Source organism: Crinia signifera, chromosome 8 (assembly GCF_055691185.1).
Source record: "Crinia signifera chromosome 8, ASM5569118v1, whole genome shotgun sequence".
Lineage (NCBI taxonomy): Eukaryota > Metazoa > Chordata > Amphibia > Anura > Myobatrachidae > Crinia > Crinia signifera.
Genome location: NC_139224.1, coordinates 46,610,630 through 46,630,436, shown reverse-complemented (window position 1 = coordinate 46,630,436; position 19,807 = coordinate 46,610,630). Strand labels below are relative to the sequence as shown.

At 41.7% G+C, this 19,807-nt stretch overlaps 1 protein-coding gene across 3 annotated transcripts in view; it reads right to left on the bottom strand.

Annotated features, from left to right (window-relative positions):
- PHF2 (PHD finger protein 2) overlaps positions 1 to 19,807 on the bottom strand; it is a 265,280-nt gene that overhangs the window by 110,821 nt on the left and 134,652 nt on the right. For all 3 annotated transcript variants that reach the window (XM_083156301.1, XM_083156302.1, XM_083156303.1), the window contains exon 2: positions 1,925 to 2,010. In XM_083156301.1, coding sequence (XP_083012427.1) covers positions 1,925 to 2,010 — 86 coding nt within the window. The remainder of the gene's footprint in view (positions 1 to 1,924; positions 2,011 to 19,807) is intronic.

Below are 19,807 nucleotides of genomic sequence, written 5' to 3'. Positions count from 1 at the left end.
CATATTCATCTGACGGCACCCTGTCCACCGCTTCTCTGTCCAGCTCACAGTAAATTCATCTCCAGCACAGGACCACCGCTGCATGCCCACCTTGAGCTACATATACCAATGAGCCACTATCATCTAGGGCTCCACATAACATCTGATTGCCTGTCACACGGGACCCAAATCTATCAAGGTAGCAGTGCTATCGGTCCGGAGAACAGAGGATACTCTAGAATCCTAGTTTTGGATCCCCATGTTGGAGGTTCATCTCCCTACAGGTAGTCCCACCACATGTAGTTCTCCGGATATCCACTCTCTTCTCATTGCGGCACCTCCAACATGGGGATCCAAAACTTGGATTATACATTCACTATGTGAGTTGTTGCAATTTCACTTCATCTCCCTAAAGGTAGTCCCACAACATGCAGTTCTCTGGATATCCACTCTCTTCTCATTGCGGCACCTCCAACATGGGGATCCAAAACTAGAATTATACATCTACTCTGTGAGTTGTTGTAATTTAAGTTGCCATTAACTCCTTTCCACGTCAATAATGATATATATATATATATATATATATATATATATATATATATATATATATATATATATATATTCTACTGTGAGATTGTTTTTATTTCCAATTGTTGGTCCTAATTAATAGACAATAATGATTTCCTCCTCCACCTGTCCGCGCAGATTTCTTCCATGCGTTTTATAAAAGGAGCATCGGAATTATTTATTGTCATTTTATATGTTGGTATTCTTTTATACTGTATTTTTATATATTTTTCTACAGTAAGTTGTAGGAAGCTTATGCACATACAAGTGTAACTCTGCTATATTTATTAACATTTTTATAACTGGGATATTCATTACATTGCAATTAAAATTCCTTTGCACTCACCTGGTTTGGGCTTCCTCTACCTGTGTTGACTTCTATGTCTATGTTTAACCATTTGAGTGCCAAATTAATTTGTCCAGGTAGGTGTGAAATTGCCTAACAAACATTTGTATTCATCATAATGACCCATAATGGTTACCTTATATAGGAAATAGAATCTTTTTTTACACATTTTTTTATTTGAATTAATATAACAAATCTGAGCGACACTGGCATTTTTACCGGATATTTTGCACATCTCTCACAGAGATTTTAGCATTTTTAGTGGATTTTTTCCACATGTCAAACAGAGATGCTGGCACTCAAAGGGTTAAGGGTTTATGTCCATTGAATTGACCAATACCCTAATAATAGACATAACTGAATGGCATACCATTACCTAAAACAAAAATGAAGAAGCGGCACTACCAATATTAGCAAAAACAGAAAACAATGCACATCTTCTCAGGCCCATATAACAAAAAACCTAAGCATTAAGAGACTGGTTCCTGAACTATACTTAATAATGTACATTCCTTATTATATGGACACACAGAGGATAATGTTGAGTCTATCCTGGTCTTTCATATAAGCCTCAGTATGAAACAACAATCCTAAGGGGGAAAAGTGAGAAAAATCTACAGACAACGTGCAAACATATTCTGAAACAGCAGGAACATCAGCGACAAATGTTTTATCCCATTATCACACAATGACATAAATGAAGCAGACAAGTCTAGCATCAGCTTTTATATGTACTGGTATTTTCAAGCAGGAAAAAAAAAAAAAAGACACCTGCATACGGATGAGCGTGTCATTTTTACTTTTCTTTCTACCATTAGTGACCTCACAAGAACTCATTACTCATCCTCCGCTCACGAAAGATCACAGCAATTTGTAATGACTTTCCTGGGCCTAATAGGACAAATCTGAATCTAGCGCTACAATGTTAAATTGAGAGGCTGTGTTCATTAATCCAGACATTGGTAAATGGCCAGCATTTTTCTCCGTTAATTTATTTCTATTGTACAGACAGCGTAAGTGATGGGTACTCACATGTAGACTTCCCATGGGTTTTCTCACAGTTCGGACAGTGGTAGATATCGATATCGGGTGCTTCGTCTTCGTCCACACCAACACAGCTGCAAAATAAGTAAACACGCTTTATTCTTCTGATTTGTGCCCTGTTTTCCAGTGTGTCTTTGTATCTCTGTTGCTCTCACTACAGTACAGACTGTGCATGAAGAGAACACTAATTACATACATGAATACAGTAACTCTCACATCCCACAGAGCTTATCACACCTATTTCTATTTAGTAGCCTGGAGGCAATCCTTGGATGGACTACACTGTGCAAGTCGAGTGCCGGACAGTTTCCCAACAGTCGGGATCCCGACAGTCATTACCCCGACGACGGGATCTCAACAGTCAAAACCCAACACTCAGGGTCCCGACGGCCACCGGCTATTCTCCCTCGTGGAGGTCCACGACCCCCATAGAGGGAGAATAGAATAGGTGGCGATCGTAGCGAGCCACCGAGCCCGCAAGGGGCTTTGTTGCGCTTGCCCTGCTGTCTGAGTCCGGCCAGTTGGGATCGCGACATCGGGCTAATGATTGTCGGGACCATATACCAGAAGTATACACGCCCAGCAATTTTCTATGCCAAACGGACAGGGCAAATAGTCCCCCTGGGGAGCTCTTGCACCAATACTGTAACAGTAAAATACACAGCTGAATTCACAAGTTAGATTTTCCGTTATCATGGGGGAAGCGGTGTTTTTCATGTAGGGGTTCTGACTGAAGCGCTGCACAGACATTGTCAATGTCGACCTATTAATGGTCTACCAAGACACTGTAAACCTGTCAACCACTTTATGTGGAATCAGGAGACATCAAAGATGTTGGAAATCAACAAATAATCAGGATCGGCGAGTCTGGGATTTTTCAACATGCCGCTTTTCCACAGATCAATCCACAAACATAGAAGCTGATGATCAGCGAATAAGATTGGTACTACAGGGAGTTTGGTTTGTAGATGTATGACCCCCCCATTACTTACAAGGATGCGAAAAGCAATGAATGGAATGCGCAATAATATTACTAGTAGTAAGAGATGGTTGTCTTCATGATATTAAATTGATGATGATTTTGTACCATCTGCAGCTCTGTACAGTATATGTGCAACATCCAGATGTATGTAAATGCATGGGTACAGTATATAAAAATAGACAATTTTCCATTTCTAAACATGACCGATAACAACGGATATCTCTAAAGCTATGTATATGTTTTATGAGCTATAGTTACATCCAATACAGTAACTCCTACATGACATATAGGGCCTGATTCTGGTTCACTTGCAAAAGCAAATTCTCTCTCTAATGGACAAAACCATGTGTACTGCAGGGGAGGGGGGGTTAACATGTGCAGAGAGAGTTTGATTTGAGTAGGGGTGTGTTGAAACTGATATGGTTTTGTCCATTAGAGAGAGAGTTTGCTTTTGCAAGTGAACCAGAATTAGGCCCATAGAACGTGTAAATTCATATTCACAGAGTCAGTATGATTATTATTTTCATATAACCCGATGACCATTTACAGCAAAGTAAATCCTCAAGCTGCACATTCATGGTACAATTTAACGGTGCGAAGTGCGCTGCCACTCACATCACATCGCACAGCACAAAAAGTATGACATACTTTTTGTTCTAGATCGCATCTCATCACATTGCAAAACGTATGCAATACGATCTAGTCCAAATTGCATACAATAATTGTACCGTGTATGGGCACCTTCATTCTAACAATGACAGACGAACCCTACTTAAGATTTTCCGTATGATACCGAGAGGTAGATTTATTAAAGCTTCTGAAAATGAAAACTATACAATACGTATACCATACATAGCAACCAATCGGAGCTATCACTTCTCCATTGCATTCTAGAGAACAGAGATAATCTGATTGGATGTAATGGGCAACACCATCCATCACCACCAACTGTTTTAGACATTTTTTATTATCTTATTTTTAAAACAGCAATAGTCAATGGCCATCCCTATATAGAAGCTACCAATGATTCTCAGTTTTATCAAATTATTTATTTCCAGCTACTCCGTACTGGAATAACCTGTTAAACATATGTAATGTTAAAAAGCCAAATGTATCAAGCTACAAAAAATGATAAAGTGGAGAGTGAAAAACAAACAGCCAATCAGCTCATACCTGTCATTTTTCAAACCCTGGCTGAGACATGGCAGTTGGGAACGGATTGGCTGGTTGTTTATCTCCACTATATCAGTTTTTAAAGCTTGATACATCTGGCCCAAAATACCTTAAACATTTACTACAAGGCTGAGTATAAAATACCATAATCATTTATCAGTCATTATAAGACGATGAATTGCCTTTTATAAAAAAAAAACTCATTTGCAACTAAGTACATTCTCTGCACAAGTGCAATAAAATGTGTTAATTCCATTATATGCCATCTCTTCACACTGCCCCCTCTCACTATAACACCCGTCTTGTGGAGGGTTCTAAGAGGAAGTACTGTGATATTGCCTCACGATTTCTCAAGATTCTTGAAAAACACTAAAGTGTCTTTCTCCCAATCATTTAACATCTCACCTTCTAACACTGTGTCAAATAATGGTATCTTGTCATTTCAAAGCACTTCAAGACTCTCCCTTGAGTAGGACTGGAGAAGCGGGCCTCTATTCATATATAGATATATAGCCGTAAAGGGGTAAGCTATAGAACCGCAACAGTGGCCAGCACGTAACCGAGTAATTATCAGTACAACAATACAGTTGATAATCTTAAAAAGAAGGCCATGTTTATGGGCCAATAGATTTATCTGAGGAAGGTTCCCCATACCTGTCCTAGACAATATATTATAGGGAACCGGGACAAGGGATCTACAGCAAAAAGATAGACAACCATTACGTTGACACCATTAGTTCGACAATCAAAATGGTTGACATGCAAAAAGGTCGACATGAAAAAGGTCAACACAAGTATTAGGTCGACAGTGTCTATGTCAACAGTCAAAAGGTCGACATGGGGTTTTTCAATGTTTTTTGACCCGATTGTCGACACAGTCGACATGGACACAGTTTGAAGTGCACCACATCCCCTTGCATCGCTCGCAATGCGTCGGGCACGGTGCCTCGCTGTGCTCGGCACACTATTTTATTCTCCCTCCACGCCCTAGTGGATAGTAGGGCATGAAATACCACCTGTCGGCACATGTCGGCTCAAAAAAAAAAGTGAAAAACCCCATGTCGACTATTTGACTGTTGACAGAAACAAAAAACCTGTCTCTGACACACACTTGCTGCAGACACCTAAACACACAAAAACGACAGGTAATATATGTTTCTCTTGTTAGAAAACCCCAAGTCTGTTTGTGTAGCTTGCCCCACGGTTCTTCTAGGAGTATGTTAATCAGAGATCATTGCAGAAAATGAACACACAATGAGGGCTTAATAGGCACAGAAACACAGAGCCTGCAGGCATGCATGGAAAAGCAAGTCTTACAGGAACCATATATAGAAGATGCGCATTATCATTAATTTAAATATATGGAAATTAGGCACACACATGAATCTATAATAAACTCATTACTACCAGGAGAACCCCAGGCCATGCCATCACCCCTTCCTTACTCCTTGTTTTATGTGCTGCACACTGAATGTTCAATGAAAGAACTTTACAGAGTTGCTTTGATTATAGTCACAAAATAAATACTACAGGTTGAGTATCCCTTATACAAAATGCTCGGGACCAGAAGATTTTTGGATAACGGATTATTCCGTATTTCAGAATATTTTTATATTTCAATGATGTATCCTGAGGTATCTTGCATTTATGTTGTACAAATACAAACACATGAAATACACACAACTATATTTTATTTGTGCATAAAACAAGGTTTCAAAACATGAAACAACGTTTGTTTACTATCTCAGGCACTGAATTTGAATACCAAGCAATCATGTCCTTGCACATATTTAGTGCCAGTTACATATCATGTCCCCAGTAGTGCCAGTTACATATCATGTCCCCAGTAGTGCCAGTTACAGATGTAGCCAGTAGTGCCAGTTACAGATGTAACCAGTAGTGCTTTTAGCGAGAACAAAAAATATTTGTTCAGATTCCAGAATGTATGGTTTTCGGAATAATTTGGATAACGGATATTCGGATAAGGGATACTCAACTTTTATAGTGCCAGTACATTAGTGTGGCAATGGGTGCCGTCTGTAGTAGCACACTACAAGACAAAATAATGATGTATAACGGAACAAAGTGACAGTCCAGTCTGTGGTACGCTAGGATGTGAATATGAATCGGGAACTGTCCATCTCTAACACATTTGCCTAAAGGGTGCCGGACGTGGTCCCGAAAGTCAGGATCCAGACAGTAATTTACCCGACGTCGGGATCCGACTGTCAAAACGCTGACAGACAGGTGCCTGACGGCCACCCGCTATTTTCCCTCTTGGGGGTCCACGACTCCCATAGAAGGAGAATAGATGGTGAGCGTAGCGAGCCACCGTGCCAGCAAGGGGCTTTGCTGCGCTCACATGCTGTCTGAGTCTGGGCAGTCGGGATCCCGACCTCGGGTTAATGACTGTCGGGATCCCGACTGTCGGAACCCTATACCACACCCTTCCCTAAAGACCACTAGACTGTGCATAGGAATGGGTTAACAGGCAGTTATCAAATGCAATTAACCCTGTGTTGGTTAGTGAAAGATTATTAAGTTTGAGGAACATTTCTATAGGGGTGATCAAATGGGTTATGGTACAGCGGATCGACACTGTCATGTTCTAGTCGACCACCCTTACACTAACCCATCTCGTTAGATGCCTAAAGATAGTAGACACGCGTCTAGATCTACAGTAACGAAAGTTAGATGCAAGCATTAGATTGACGAGAGTGTGGTCGATGGTCACATGGAGAACATGAGTTTTTCACAATTTGTTGGTGGCTATGTCTACATAGGTCGACGTGGACACTGCATATGTGCCCAATGTCCCCTCACTACGCTCGGCACACTATTATAAACTAACTCTATGTCCACTTGGATAGTAAAGTATGAACCAAGTCGACCTGCACCCAAAAAAATGTAAAATACTCAATAATGTGACTCAATAATGATGATTCAATGACAGTAAGAGGTCTGAGGTGAAGTACCGCCAGTGACTACTAGAGGCCACTCAACAGAACAAATTACGGTACTTGTGTAGTTTCACAGCGCCGATATATCGGATGCGATATCGGCCGATATATCGGATTGCATCGATAGATCAGCCGATATCACATCCGATATATCTGCCAATATCGCATCCGATATATCGGGCGCCGTGAAACTACACAAATTACTCCTTAACAGAAAGTGAAACCAAAATGATATGTTTCAAACTTTCTGGATATGGACAGGGGAAGCAGTGAAGATAGTGATTGAAGGCAGAAGCAGGCAGGGATGGGCCGGCAGTGCTCCGCGGAGGGGGGTGGACCATCCCAAAATACCGGGATGGTCCCGCAAAAAATGGTACATGCGCACAGCGTCTATTCAGCGTAATGCATGCCCAGTATTTTATACATAGGCACCTATTCTCTTGGAATGGGGTCATTGGTTGAGAGCTCCCAGACTCCTGTGACGGCTGGAAGGTGGGCAGTGAGATGCCATGGTGGATGTTAATGACGCCATTAGAAGCCTACTGGGTAAATGACATCCAGCTATTAGAAGGAATGCAGATTTAGACTATATTTATAATGGTGACATGTATCATTTGGGCACCTTAATGTCAATTGGTCCAAAATGTCAACATGTTCAGAATGTCCACAACCTCAATGTCGACATTAAAAATGTCACAAGTATCAACCTAACAATAAAATGTCTTTTATCGATGTTACAGGGAGCATGGGTGGTCAAAGTGTGTGTCTCAGCCCTTGCACATTAGAGGCTGCCGTGTATGCCTTTGCATTCGCTTCCATCACATGACTTGTCTACAATGACAAGACACCACTGTCAGCCATGAGGATCTACATATAAAACCCTTCTCTGCAGGGCCAGCAAATAGCTGCAAATTGCACCTAAGCAATAAAGAGCAGGCAGCTTCCCACTAATTAAATAAATGTAAAATCAGAGAACATGGAGAAAGACACGCGCCAGGTACAGATCACGTATGACATGAGAGCTAGGAAATTGTCATAGCCAACTAGTCTATGTGTGGCTTGCCTTATCTAGATAGGAGCATCAAGATGCTGATCTACTCTGTACCTGACCCGGTCTCATTCCAAGGCTTACCAAGGTCACAAAGCACAAAGTGGTGTATCTGTCGGCTGACGTGATTAACGAGCTGGCCAGGACCTCAGCGCTGTAAATTAATGAACATCACAAATAAAGAATTTAGACACACTGCACATAACAGTAGCTTATCACAGCCCCATCTGAATGTGACAGGACTGACAGATACACTACACAAATAAAGGATATTGAAGACTGCTCTGTCATTAACACCTGGGGAGTCCTGCTGTCTTTTCCACGGGTAATAATAATTGTGCACAATTCCGGGACTATGTAAAAACCGGACCGGACTAAACTCCGGACCGCCGGACAGGACATCAAAATCTGCAGTCCGGAGCTTGTAGGGTCCGGTCCGGGGGGTGTCCTCTCTGGGGGGTGTCTTGTCCGGGGGGCTCCCTGTTATAGCTATCACCAGGGACATGGTGGAGGGGAGATTACAGCCTCCCCGTGTGGTCCGGACCGTCCGGTTTTTGCTACTTGCCCGGACCATACAGGGAGGGTTTATTCTACCCCCTCCTCCTCTAGTTGGTGACAGGTGACACAGGCAGCCCTCCGGACAGGACACCCCCGAACAGGACACCCCCCGGACCGGAGGCTACAAGCTCCAAAATGCAGAGTTTGTTGTCTGTTCCGGCGGTTTTGTCCAGGTCCGGTTTTCACCCATACCCCACAATTCCGTCTTCATGTACACAATACACCTCATGTACTCTCTATGTGTGGGGAATACAGGATTAGTCTTTGCAGAAAATCACAAATACTACTATAACCTCCCAGTAATGAGACGATACTGCCAGACAGGACTGAACCGTTTGCAGGGATTATTTTGCTAAGAATTGACATGAAATCTCAGAACCACGCTGTCTCATTGTAGTCACTCCTAGACTATTTCTGCAGCCGATCTTACAGGTTCTCCGAGACACTGATGGAAAAAGCTACACAAGTGACTGTACAAAAGATGATATTGCTTGCAGCAACCAATCAGAATGTGCTAACCAGAACTACAAACAACATTTGATGAATTGCTAAGGGCAAAACTTTATTTTATACGAAATTAACCTCCCAACATGACCCTCACCAGGGGGGACAGCATGCTCTTTTCCTGGACATCCCCTTAATTTTTTATTGCAATCCCCTGTTCAAAACAGGTTACATTATTAAAAAAAAAAGGTGTTTCACCACAGGTGATGGCAATCATAAATTAAGAGCGAAGTCCATGAACAGAGCATTGTGTTCCCCCTGGAGAGGGTCATGTTGGGAGGTACGGTATGAATTACCCAAAGAACAGCTTTCATTAATTTGAGGCATAGGAAGACAGTTTGGCAACTGTGCAGCAACAAACACATACGCCACTTAAAGTTAAAGGTAATAGTCTGAGATTTGCAGGATCCGGCATGATTCCAGGGGTATAGTCACTAGACAATGCATTTAATCATTTAAAAGGCAAATGCAACCTGGTACACAATGGGCAATAATTTGTGTTTGTACAAAAATGCAATTGTGATTTGTTTAGGCTACAGAATTGCGAATCATCACAAGCTGCTGACCAGAAGAGAACACAAATGTTCACTGGAGCCACCTGACATGTGCAGCCTACATGCAGTAATGAGGAACGCCCGCTGCTAGGGTGGCTAGGCAAACTGGACATGGCAGTAGAGATGCTGCCCCTTCCTGTCAATCACTTTGTGCTAAAATCCTCACTGCCAGCTTTCCGATTGCTGCACATGCGCAGTCTGATGGTAATCGCTGAGTTGGGTGAACATCGATATGGTGTGCAAACATGAATTACAGTAGTTCCACTATGTGATATATAAGGGCCGATTCAGGATCTCTCGTATTGTACCGAATTCGGTCCCAGCCGCGATGGTCGGGGTTTGCGCATTTCTGTGCATGTGCAAACCCCAACAGCGAACGGCTTCAGCGATTTACATGTTCGCCGGGCCGTTCACTGTGGGGAGGAAGGGCCGGGCGGACGGGGATAGACACAGGGCCAGACCAGGGAAATGCCTAGCATTTTCCAGGGGAGTGTTCCCCTGGAAAAGCTGGGCGTTCCCCTGGGAATGCGGGCGGGCCGATGCATGCTGGGGGCGGGCGGCTGACACCACAGGACAGCAGCCACCCATCTTGTCTTCCTCCCAGCGCTCGTAAATCAAAGTTAGTTGAGACTTTTATTTGCAAAGACAGGAGAAATCTTTCGATGGTCGGCAACCATCAAATCATTTCTCCTGCTACCGACTGCATGTGAGGGATGTGTTCTCCTAAACATCCATTTGCAGAGGGGATTCACAGAGGGGATTCATGGGCCAGGGCGATTGGACGGGCGGCGTAAAGCTGCTCGCTAAGCAGTGCTTAGGGAGCGGTAAAGAATTACCCAAATTGTTTGTACAGCCGATAAATGATATACCATTAAGTAAGCACAATAATAAGATATGTAATCTGCACGTATAGCTATATCTACATCTGCCAGTGTGTATGACCGATTTGCAGGAAAGTCCTCCCAGTAATGATGTCTGGCAAGACAGATTGTGCAGCCAATCAGTAAGTGCTTGCCGGAATTGTATGCTCGTTAGGCAGGTAATCTTTAAAGCGCGTTGAGAACCTTAGCTTCCCCTTTTGAAGACTGCTACTGTTCAGTTTTGTATATAGAAGTTTAATATAATTGTGTAGTAGTCAGAACCTTTATATACTAATGTTCTTGTTAGCAGTGGGCTCCATAAGGGCCCAGACATTTCCGAAATGTATTTCAAAACTGTCAACACACATAATCCAATAACTATAAGCAATATATACAGTTATTGACGCTAACGTATGCAGCAACAAAATAACTACTGGACAAGACCAGAAACAGAACTTATGCCAGTACCTACCAGGACCATGGTGCTCGTGAGCGGGTCGTCATAGGAACGTACGACCCGCTCACGAGCTGACGGTCCGCCGACCCGCCGCAAAAATGCCCCTATTGTGATCACGATCCGATCGCGACCCCCACCCACTACAATGGTCGTTTCTGAGATCCTACCTGCAGCAGGTAGGATCTTGGAAAAGACCGAACGACCCGCAGGGCCGCGCATCGGATCGGGATCGCATCAAAAGGGCAAAGAAATGGCCCAAAACACGGCCGATTTACATACAATCGGTCGAGATTGTATCTAAATTGGCTCGTTTTGGGCCATATCGTCCTGGTGCGTACCCCACATTAGACGTGCCCCTAGCGAGAAGCAGTGGTCTCTAGTTGTATACAGCAGAGATAATGGCATCCAGCATATATAAAATGGTTCTGGGAAACAATGAAGGGTGTCCAGCATACAACATAAGAGATGTGGGACTGAACTGGGCAGTCAAGACTTAAACTAGTAATAATTTCAAAGTCTTTTATATGTTTTTTTTTTTTTTTTTTTAAATAGCTATTATTACAAAGGAAACAATGCACAAGGAAGTGACTTATACATGTAGGGAACCACTGAATACACTGCACATTATTTTGTTTTGTTTAACCATCAGAATCTACATTGCAGCGTAAACAACTTCCCCTCTATAGTCACATGCTGAAAACAAGTGAGCGCAGCAGCCCCCAGGAAAGGACGCAAAGGTGTCAGGATGATTGAAGAGGTATCACTTTTAGAAATGATTCCTGCTGCAGTAAGGTTTCTTGTCCGTGTACTGCACAATGTTTAATCTTATTACATCATCACGTACTGATAAGATCATACAATAGAAATTATATGCAGAGTCAGGAAATACTACAGACTATACTTTAATGACACTTTTGAACTCCATTCCAATGCAATCAGTAATGTTATATCAAAACGTATAGTCAAATGTTAATATATAGATCCACATACATGTACTCTGTGCGCGACAAGTTGCACCACTCATAATGCGTGAGCGCCACGCAACTCGATAAATAGGATGCACAAGCAGCTTCTGATGATTAAAATGCAGTTTCAAACTCACAGGCCAACAGCTGTTGTGGAACTACACATCCTAGCATTTATAGATTTTATATAATGGATTGCTAAAACTGCCCTTAGTTGGTGGGTGGGGTTAGGTTTAGGCAGCAGGGTACAGGGTTTAGGGTTAGGCACTAGTGGGGAGAGTTAGGCCTCAAAAAAGGAGGTCAGGGGAAAGGTAAGTATACTTACCTGACCCCTGATGTGATTTCCTCCTTCGTCCGTTGGTCTTCCGAATGTATCACCATTGACTTTTATGAATTGAAATTTTATGGATTGAGGTCCCCTCCCCCAATTTATTTTTCATCCGACTTCTCTTTTTTCATATTTTTCTATATTCATAGAAACATAGAAACATAGAAACATAGAATTTGACGGCAGATAAGAACCATTTGGCCCATCTAGTCTGCCCCTTTTTTTTACCCTTCAGGTAAACTCAACCCTTTTTAATCCTTATTTCTTTGTAAGGATATTCATATGCCTATCCCAAGCATGTTTAAATTGTTCTACTGTCTTAGCCTCTACCACCTCTGATGGGAGGCTATTCCACTTATCCACTACCCTTTCTGTGAAGTAATTCTTTCTAACATTTCCCCTGAACCTACCTCCCTCCAGTTTCAGTGCATGTCCTCGTGTTTTATTACTTGTTTTCCTTTGAAGAAAATTTCCCACCTGTACTATGTTAAAACCCTTGATATATTTTAAGATTTCTATCATGTCCCCCCTTTCCCTTCTCTGCTCCAAACTATACATGTTAAGATCTTTTTGTCTATCCAGGTAAGTTTTGTGATGTAGGCCATGAACCATTTTAGTTGCCCTTCTTTGTACACTCTCCAATGTATTTATATCCTTCTGAAGATATGGTCTCCAGAACTAGACACAGTATTCCAGATGAGGTCATACCAATGACCTATAAAGTGGCATTATTACATCTTTTTTTCTGCTACCGATTCCTCTCCCTATGCAACCAAGCATCTGACTAGCCTTCCTCATTGCTTTGTTACATTGCCTCCCTGCCTTTAAGTCACTTGAAATAGTGACTCCTAGATCTCTTTCCTCCTCAGTAGTTTCCATTATAGTACCCTTGATACTATATTGAGCCTTTGGGTTTTTGAGTCCCAAGTGCATAATTTTGCATTTTTTAGCATTAAACTGTAGTTGCCATTCTCTTGACCAATTCTCAAGTTTACTTAGATCATCAGTCATTTGATTTACCCCTCCTGGTGTGTCTACTCTGTTGCATATCTTTATGTCATCTGCAAAAAGGCATACTTTCCCTTCAATACCATTTGCAATGTCACTAACAAAGATATTAAAGAGCACTGGTCCAAGTACAGATCCCTGGGGTACTCCACTGGTAACATGTCCCTCCATAGAATGCACTCAATTTACTACAACTGTCTGTTTCCTATCCTGCAACCAGGTTCTTATCTATTTAATTGTTTTATAATCCAATCCTACACTTTCAAGTTTATTTAGCAGCCTGCGATGTGGGACAGTGTCAAATGCCTTACTAAAGTCTAGATATGCCACATCTACAGCCCCCCCCTTCATCTAGTATTTTGGTCACGGAGTCAAAAAAGTCAATGAGACTTGTTTGGCATGATCTCCCTGCAGTAAAACCATGCTGTTTTGGATCCTGTAAGTTGTTTAATTTAAGATATTCCACTATTCTTTCTTTTAATAGTGTTTCCATTATTTTCCCTACTACTGATGTAAGGCTCACTGGTCTGTAGTTACTTGCTTCTTCTTTGCTTCCGCTTTTGTGCAGTGGAACTACATTTGCTTTTCTCCAGTCCTCTGGAACTGCACCTGTATCTAGTGACTGGTTGAATAAATCTGTTAATGGCGCTACCAACACATCTTTTAGTTCTTTTAGTATCCTTGGATGCACTCCGTCTGGCCCCATTGATTTATCCACTTTTAGTCTTGAAAGTTCTGTTAGGACTTTCTCCCTAGTAAATGTACCTCCATCTACCTTATTTTTATGAATGTCCTTGCAACTTAACTGTGGTCCCTTCCCTTCTCCTTCTATAGTGAATACATATTCCTTTTTGTATTTCGTCTACTTTCACTGTCTGCCACGCCGTCCCTGAACGGATCTTTTATTGCCACCTTATTATTTTAAAAAAAAGATTTTTTTTTAAATTGATATATTTGATAGATTTTGAGATGCTAAATTTGTTTGCGGATATTCATAATTGTGAAATCTATTTTAAGTATCCCTGGAACACTTAATAAACAGTATTCTAAAAAATATAAAAGTTAGTGAATTTTTGCTGTAATAACCTTTATGATCCGGTCCCGCTTTACAAATAATGAACCTGAAATCTACATTTATTATGCAGAATTTAAAGTCTTGCATTTCGGATTCTGAGCAAACCCACAAAACGCAAACCAGCAGCGCATTTCTAGATCACTTTTCCTGTGTCACCAAGTTCCATGTTGCTCTGACATTCCCCATTTGAAGAGTAATGTGCGCTTGTCTTCCGGAGACTTAACCAAAAAATCTGATCAAATAATAATACAGCACAAACAGTTGGAAGCAGAACACTAAAAATAACTCACAAAACAAAACAACGTTGCAAGTGATTTTGTGTTTAAACACCTGCTGGGACTGTTTGCTAGACAGTAATGTGCAGCACTGCAGGATGGGATGTTTCATGTAAGCGCACACAGCTCATTTCATATCACACAAACAATATAGACACAAACACAGTATAAATACAGATAAATATAAATAATAGTCCGCTACTGTGACAAAGTCGATGGAAAAAAAAAAGTCTATCCCGTAGCCCAATTTCAGCGGATTTCATTTTAGTTGTGCTTGAGTGATATGACGGTCTTAACTGGATCGCTTATTAGGGGCTAGGGTATATATGGCACTGTTCTCACAACTGGACAAAGGGATTCAGACTAGGATGCGTATACTCACAGCGAAGCGAACGCTCAAGAGCCGCCCACAGAACGCCCAGCTCCCCCTGCCGCTGAATAACCTCTTCTGGAAGCAAAATTGAATCGAAAATACGTCCAAAATCGAAGCGTGTGTACAGTATGCCCCATTAAGCAAAGCTTCCAGTCCATTGTATGGGTGAACTGAAGACAGATTAGTAGATAGTGGTGATAAACTATTTCTACTGCCACAGTAGAAAATATTTGTTACCGCTACATCCCAATAAAAAGATCTGAAGGGGACGGTAAATAACTGGCAGGCTCCCTAAGTAAATGCCACTTTTACTTCGGGGAGCTTTAAATAGATTGTTTTGGTAGAGTAGATATTTCACCACTTAGCCAATTAGAATGACCTAAATCTTAACATTCTATAGAAAGTTTGAAACACTAAGGCCATCGACAAACCTGTTTTAACCAGCCAATTTTTAGTTGACACCTAGCACATGAATGGTGATCAATTAGTGCGCAATCAATATGCTACGAAGCAAACTGATGCTACATGCACACAGATAATTCAACAACTTGATGCCAGTGGACTTCTAAATTACACTTGTCAGACATAAATACAAGTATGTCCTATGCTAGTTTAACCTCTCAAGTACAGGAAAAACAAAGAAAACATAACTGCATACAATAGATTTGCATAATAAACCTTACATTTAAAATACTATAATGTCCATACACACTGGGTGACTATGCCCAGCGTGTTTGGACAGCGATGATGACAATCACTGCTGCAGGGAAAGCCGCTCAGTGCATACACACTGAGCGGCTTCCCCCTGCCCGGCGCTGACGGAGGGGGGAGGACTTCTTTGCATAGCGCAGAGCTAGGCAAAGTCATCCTCAAAGCTGCTCATCTGCTGGTATTACCAGCAGATGAGCGGCTTTCCCGGCGATGTTGCGGGAGCGCGCAGCAGCACTCACTGCTCATCACTATGTACGGCGCTGCGAACACTTTGTGGCGCCTTATAAATATACAAACTACTACAACTACTTGGACATACACACTGGGCAGCTTTGAGCTGAAAGCCACTCAAACAAGTGTACACAATTTTACAAAGAGCATAAATACAGTTTCTTGAGGCTACACGGTGAGATATTGCCCAATGGCCAATTTTGACTAAACTATTTTGGCTAGATGAACTGGTGACTTTGTTAATGTAATGATTGTCTACGATCTAGTCAAAATAGTCTTGCATGTACAGTCAATCTATGCTAAGCAATATTGACTCAGCAGGAGAAAAACTGGGAGATTTTGGATAACCTTCTAGGAGATTTCGACTATGTAGTCAAAATCTCCTGCGAAAATCTCCTCTGTGTACACCCCTTAACAGTTACCAGTAGTGGCGTTAAAAAAAAACAAAAAAAAGGAGATAATGGAGGAGATGTGTCAAGAGATAAAGTTGACAAATAGACAAAGTTAGCTAGGTAGCTTCAGTCATTTACAGAGGACACAAGATCGCTCAGCACACAGTGCTGTGTCAGCGCTGTGTGCTGAGCGATCTGTCAGGGTCAGTGTTTTCCGGCGCTCTCCTCCTCCCCTCCCAGAGGAAATCTTTTTGGCACAATAGACCATTACCGAACAGGAGAACCCAAAGCATGGCATGCACACACAAGCCTGGGCCTCTGGTGAGTGAACCGACCACAGTTGAATAAAACCACAAAATTCAGAAAAATATCTATAGGGTAAATTTACTAAGATGGGATTTATATTGAAAATGCCCATAGCAACCAATCAGATTATATCTATTATCTTCTAGAACAGTGGTTCTCAGCCTCAGTCCTCAGGATCCCCACACAGTTCATGTTTTCTAGGTCCCCCAGCATGTGGACAGGTTCCCATAGCAACCAATCCGATTCTGGCTATTGAACATGAACATGTATTTTTTTTATTAAAAGTTTATTATATACATTTTGGGCTTAAGGCAGAGGTTCTAAAACTCGGTCTTCAGGACCCCACACAGTTCACGTTTTTCAGGTCACCCAACAGGTGTACTCATTACTCACAGACACATTTTAAAAGATCCAAAGGTGGAGCTGATTATTTCACTTGTGATTCTGTGTGGAGACCTGGAAAACGTGCACTGTGTGGGGGTACTGGGGACCGCGGCTAAGAACCATTGTTTCTAGAAGGTGCTAAATAAATAAATGTAGCTGTTACAAAAAAACACTGTTACAAATTGACATGTATGCAATTTTTATTCAACCCTGAAAAATAGTTGAATGCAGATCAGATTGGCAGACTCCACTAATCAGTCTTTAATTTGGGGATTGGCAAAATCCTGCACGTTAAAACTCCTTAACTTGCCGAGACTGCTCACTTTGGATCAGAACTGGCAAATAGAGTATTTCCAGCATGTTGAAGTTTGCCGATGACCCAATCCAGTCATTGGTAAAACAGGAAAAAGTTTGGTACCGTGTTAGCCAGTTGATAAGAAAAGTTTTATTGTTCCTCAGTGAGAAAAACAAAATAGCAATCTAGCAAATATGATACCTTTTAATGGCTAACAAAAATAAATGTTGTTAAAATGCAAGCTTTCGAGACTTCTTAGGTCTCTTCCTCAGGCATGGTATAACAAGGTGTGTGAAGAACCACATATATATACACAGCAGAGTAGGAACAAGATGTGATAGATGGACATTCTTAAGATCAAAACAAAACAAAATAACAGAATGAGCTTGTAAATTGAGTCCTTAATTGGTTTGTAGATAAGTAGTGTGAAAGTTTTATTGTCTCTAAGTTGATGACAGACCAGAGTTAGAGCTCCGATGCCCTCACTCTCTCTGGGCCAGTCTCCTCAGATGTTGTAGTGGGCCATAAATCCCTCGGATAGATTCAGTCCTGTGTTAAGGGTGTCAAACGTTGTCATTAATTTGTATTCCCAGACCCTCCTGTCTCTTTGTGATTTGAAATTTCCTTTTAGTATAATCACTTTCATATGATCCTGATTGTGTCCTGGGCTGCAGAAATGTTTGGCCACAGGAAAGTGTGTCTTTTTTTCTTTTATTGTGTGGCGATGGGACCTCATCCTTGCCTTAAGTTTTTGTCCTGTTTCTCCAACATACAGACCCCCAATAGGACATTTGGTGCACAGAATCAGGTACACTACATTGGTAGTAGAACATGTGAATGTCCCTGGGATCTTATAGTCCTGTTGTGTGTTGGGGATCCGTACACTGTCTGTAGTGAGGATATGGGCACAGGTTTTGCAGCTCCTTACATTGCAGGGATAGGTTCCTCTTTGTGTAATGGATGGCAGTGAACTTCGGATTATAATATTTTTCAGGTTTGCAGGTTGTCGGTAACATAGTAGTGGAGGGTCTGGGAATATTGTTTTCAGGCGGTCATCTTTGTGTATGATGTGATGTAGTTTTTTTGCAGTTTTTCTTAGCACCTCAAGCTGTGGGTTGTAGGTGACTACCAGGGGTACACGGTTGTTTCTTTCTCTTTCTTTATATTGGAGAAGTTGATTTCTGGGTATCCTGATGGCTCTGATAATCTGATCGTTGATTGATGTGGGATGATATCCCTGATTTAAAAAGGTCCCTTTAAGTTGTTTTAAGTGGACATCTCTATCTGCTGGGCTGGAGCAGATGCGATGATATCTGATGGCCTGGCTGTAGACAATGGATTTTTTGATGTGTTTCGGGTGGAAGCTGTCCCATCTGAGGTATGAAGGCCGATCCATGGGTTTTCGGTATAGGGTTGTCTGTATTGCGTTGTTTTGAATTGTTATAGTGGTGTCAAGGAAGTTTATCTCGGTATATGAGTAATTCATTGTCAGGTTTATTGTTGGATGAAATCTGTTAAATTTTTCATGGAAATGTATGAGTTCTTGTTCAGAATCAGTCCAGATGATCAGGATATCATCGATGTAACGGAAGTAAGCCAAGGGTTTGATTGAGCAGGATGCCAAGAAGTCACTCTCGAGTTTTGCCATGAACAGATTGGCGTATTGCGGTGCCATTTTACTGCCCATGGCGGTCCCGGTGCGCTGTAGAAATATTTCTTTGCCAAAGGAAAAATAATTGTGTGTAAGGATGAATTTTGTAAGCTGTGTTGCAGGACCAGAAGCAATCCCATTGGACTCAAGATATATCTGGCATGCTGTCAGTCCATCTTCATGGGGGATATTGGAATATAGGGATTCCACATCCATGGTGGCAAGGATGGCTCCATTAGGGAGGGGACCTAGGGTTGATAATTTATTCAGTAGGTCCGTGGTATCTTGGAGAAAGCTGGTTGTATGTCTCACCAGTGGTTTCAGGACACCCTCTACCCATCCTGAGATTTTTTCAGTGAGGGTTCCCACGCATGAGATGATTGGCCTCCCAGGGTTGCCGGGCTTATGTATTTTGGGAAGCATGTAGAATATTCCAATTCTGGGACTGTCGGGTATCAAGTCCAAAAGTTCTGTAGACTCTGCTGACAGCCCCCTGACAAGCCTTCTCAACTCCCTTAAATATTTTTGAGTTGGATCTTTGTCTAGTTTGGTATAGTATTGGATATCCATCAGCTGTCTATTTGCTTCCTTAGTATAGTCCGATGTGTCCATGATGACTATGGCCCCACCTTTGTCTGCAGGCTTGATGGTGATTTTCTTGTTGTTTCTTAAGGTGTGAATAGCTCTTCTTTCTTGCACACTGATGTTAAAGTATTCCTTTTTATGTTTTTCCAATATTGTTGACTGGACCACATTTCTAAAAGAGTCAATATATAAATTT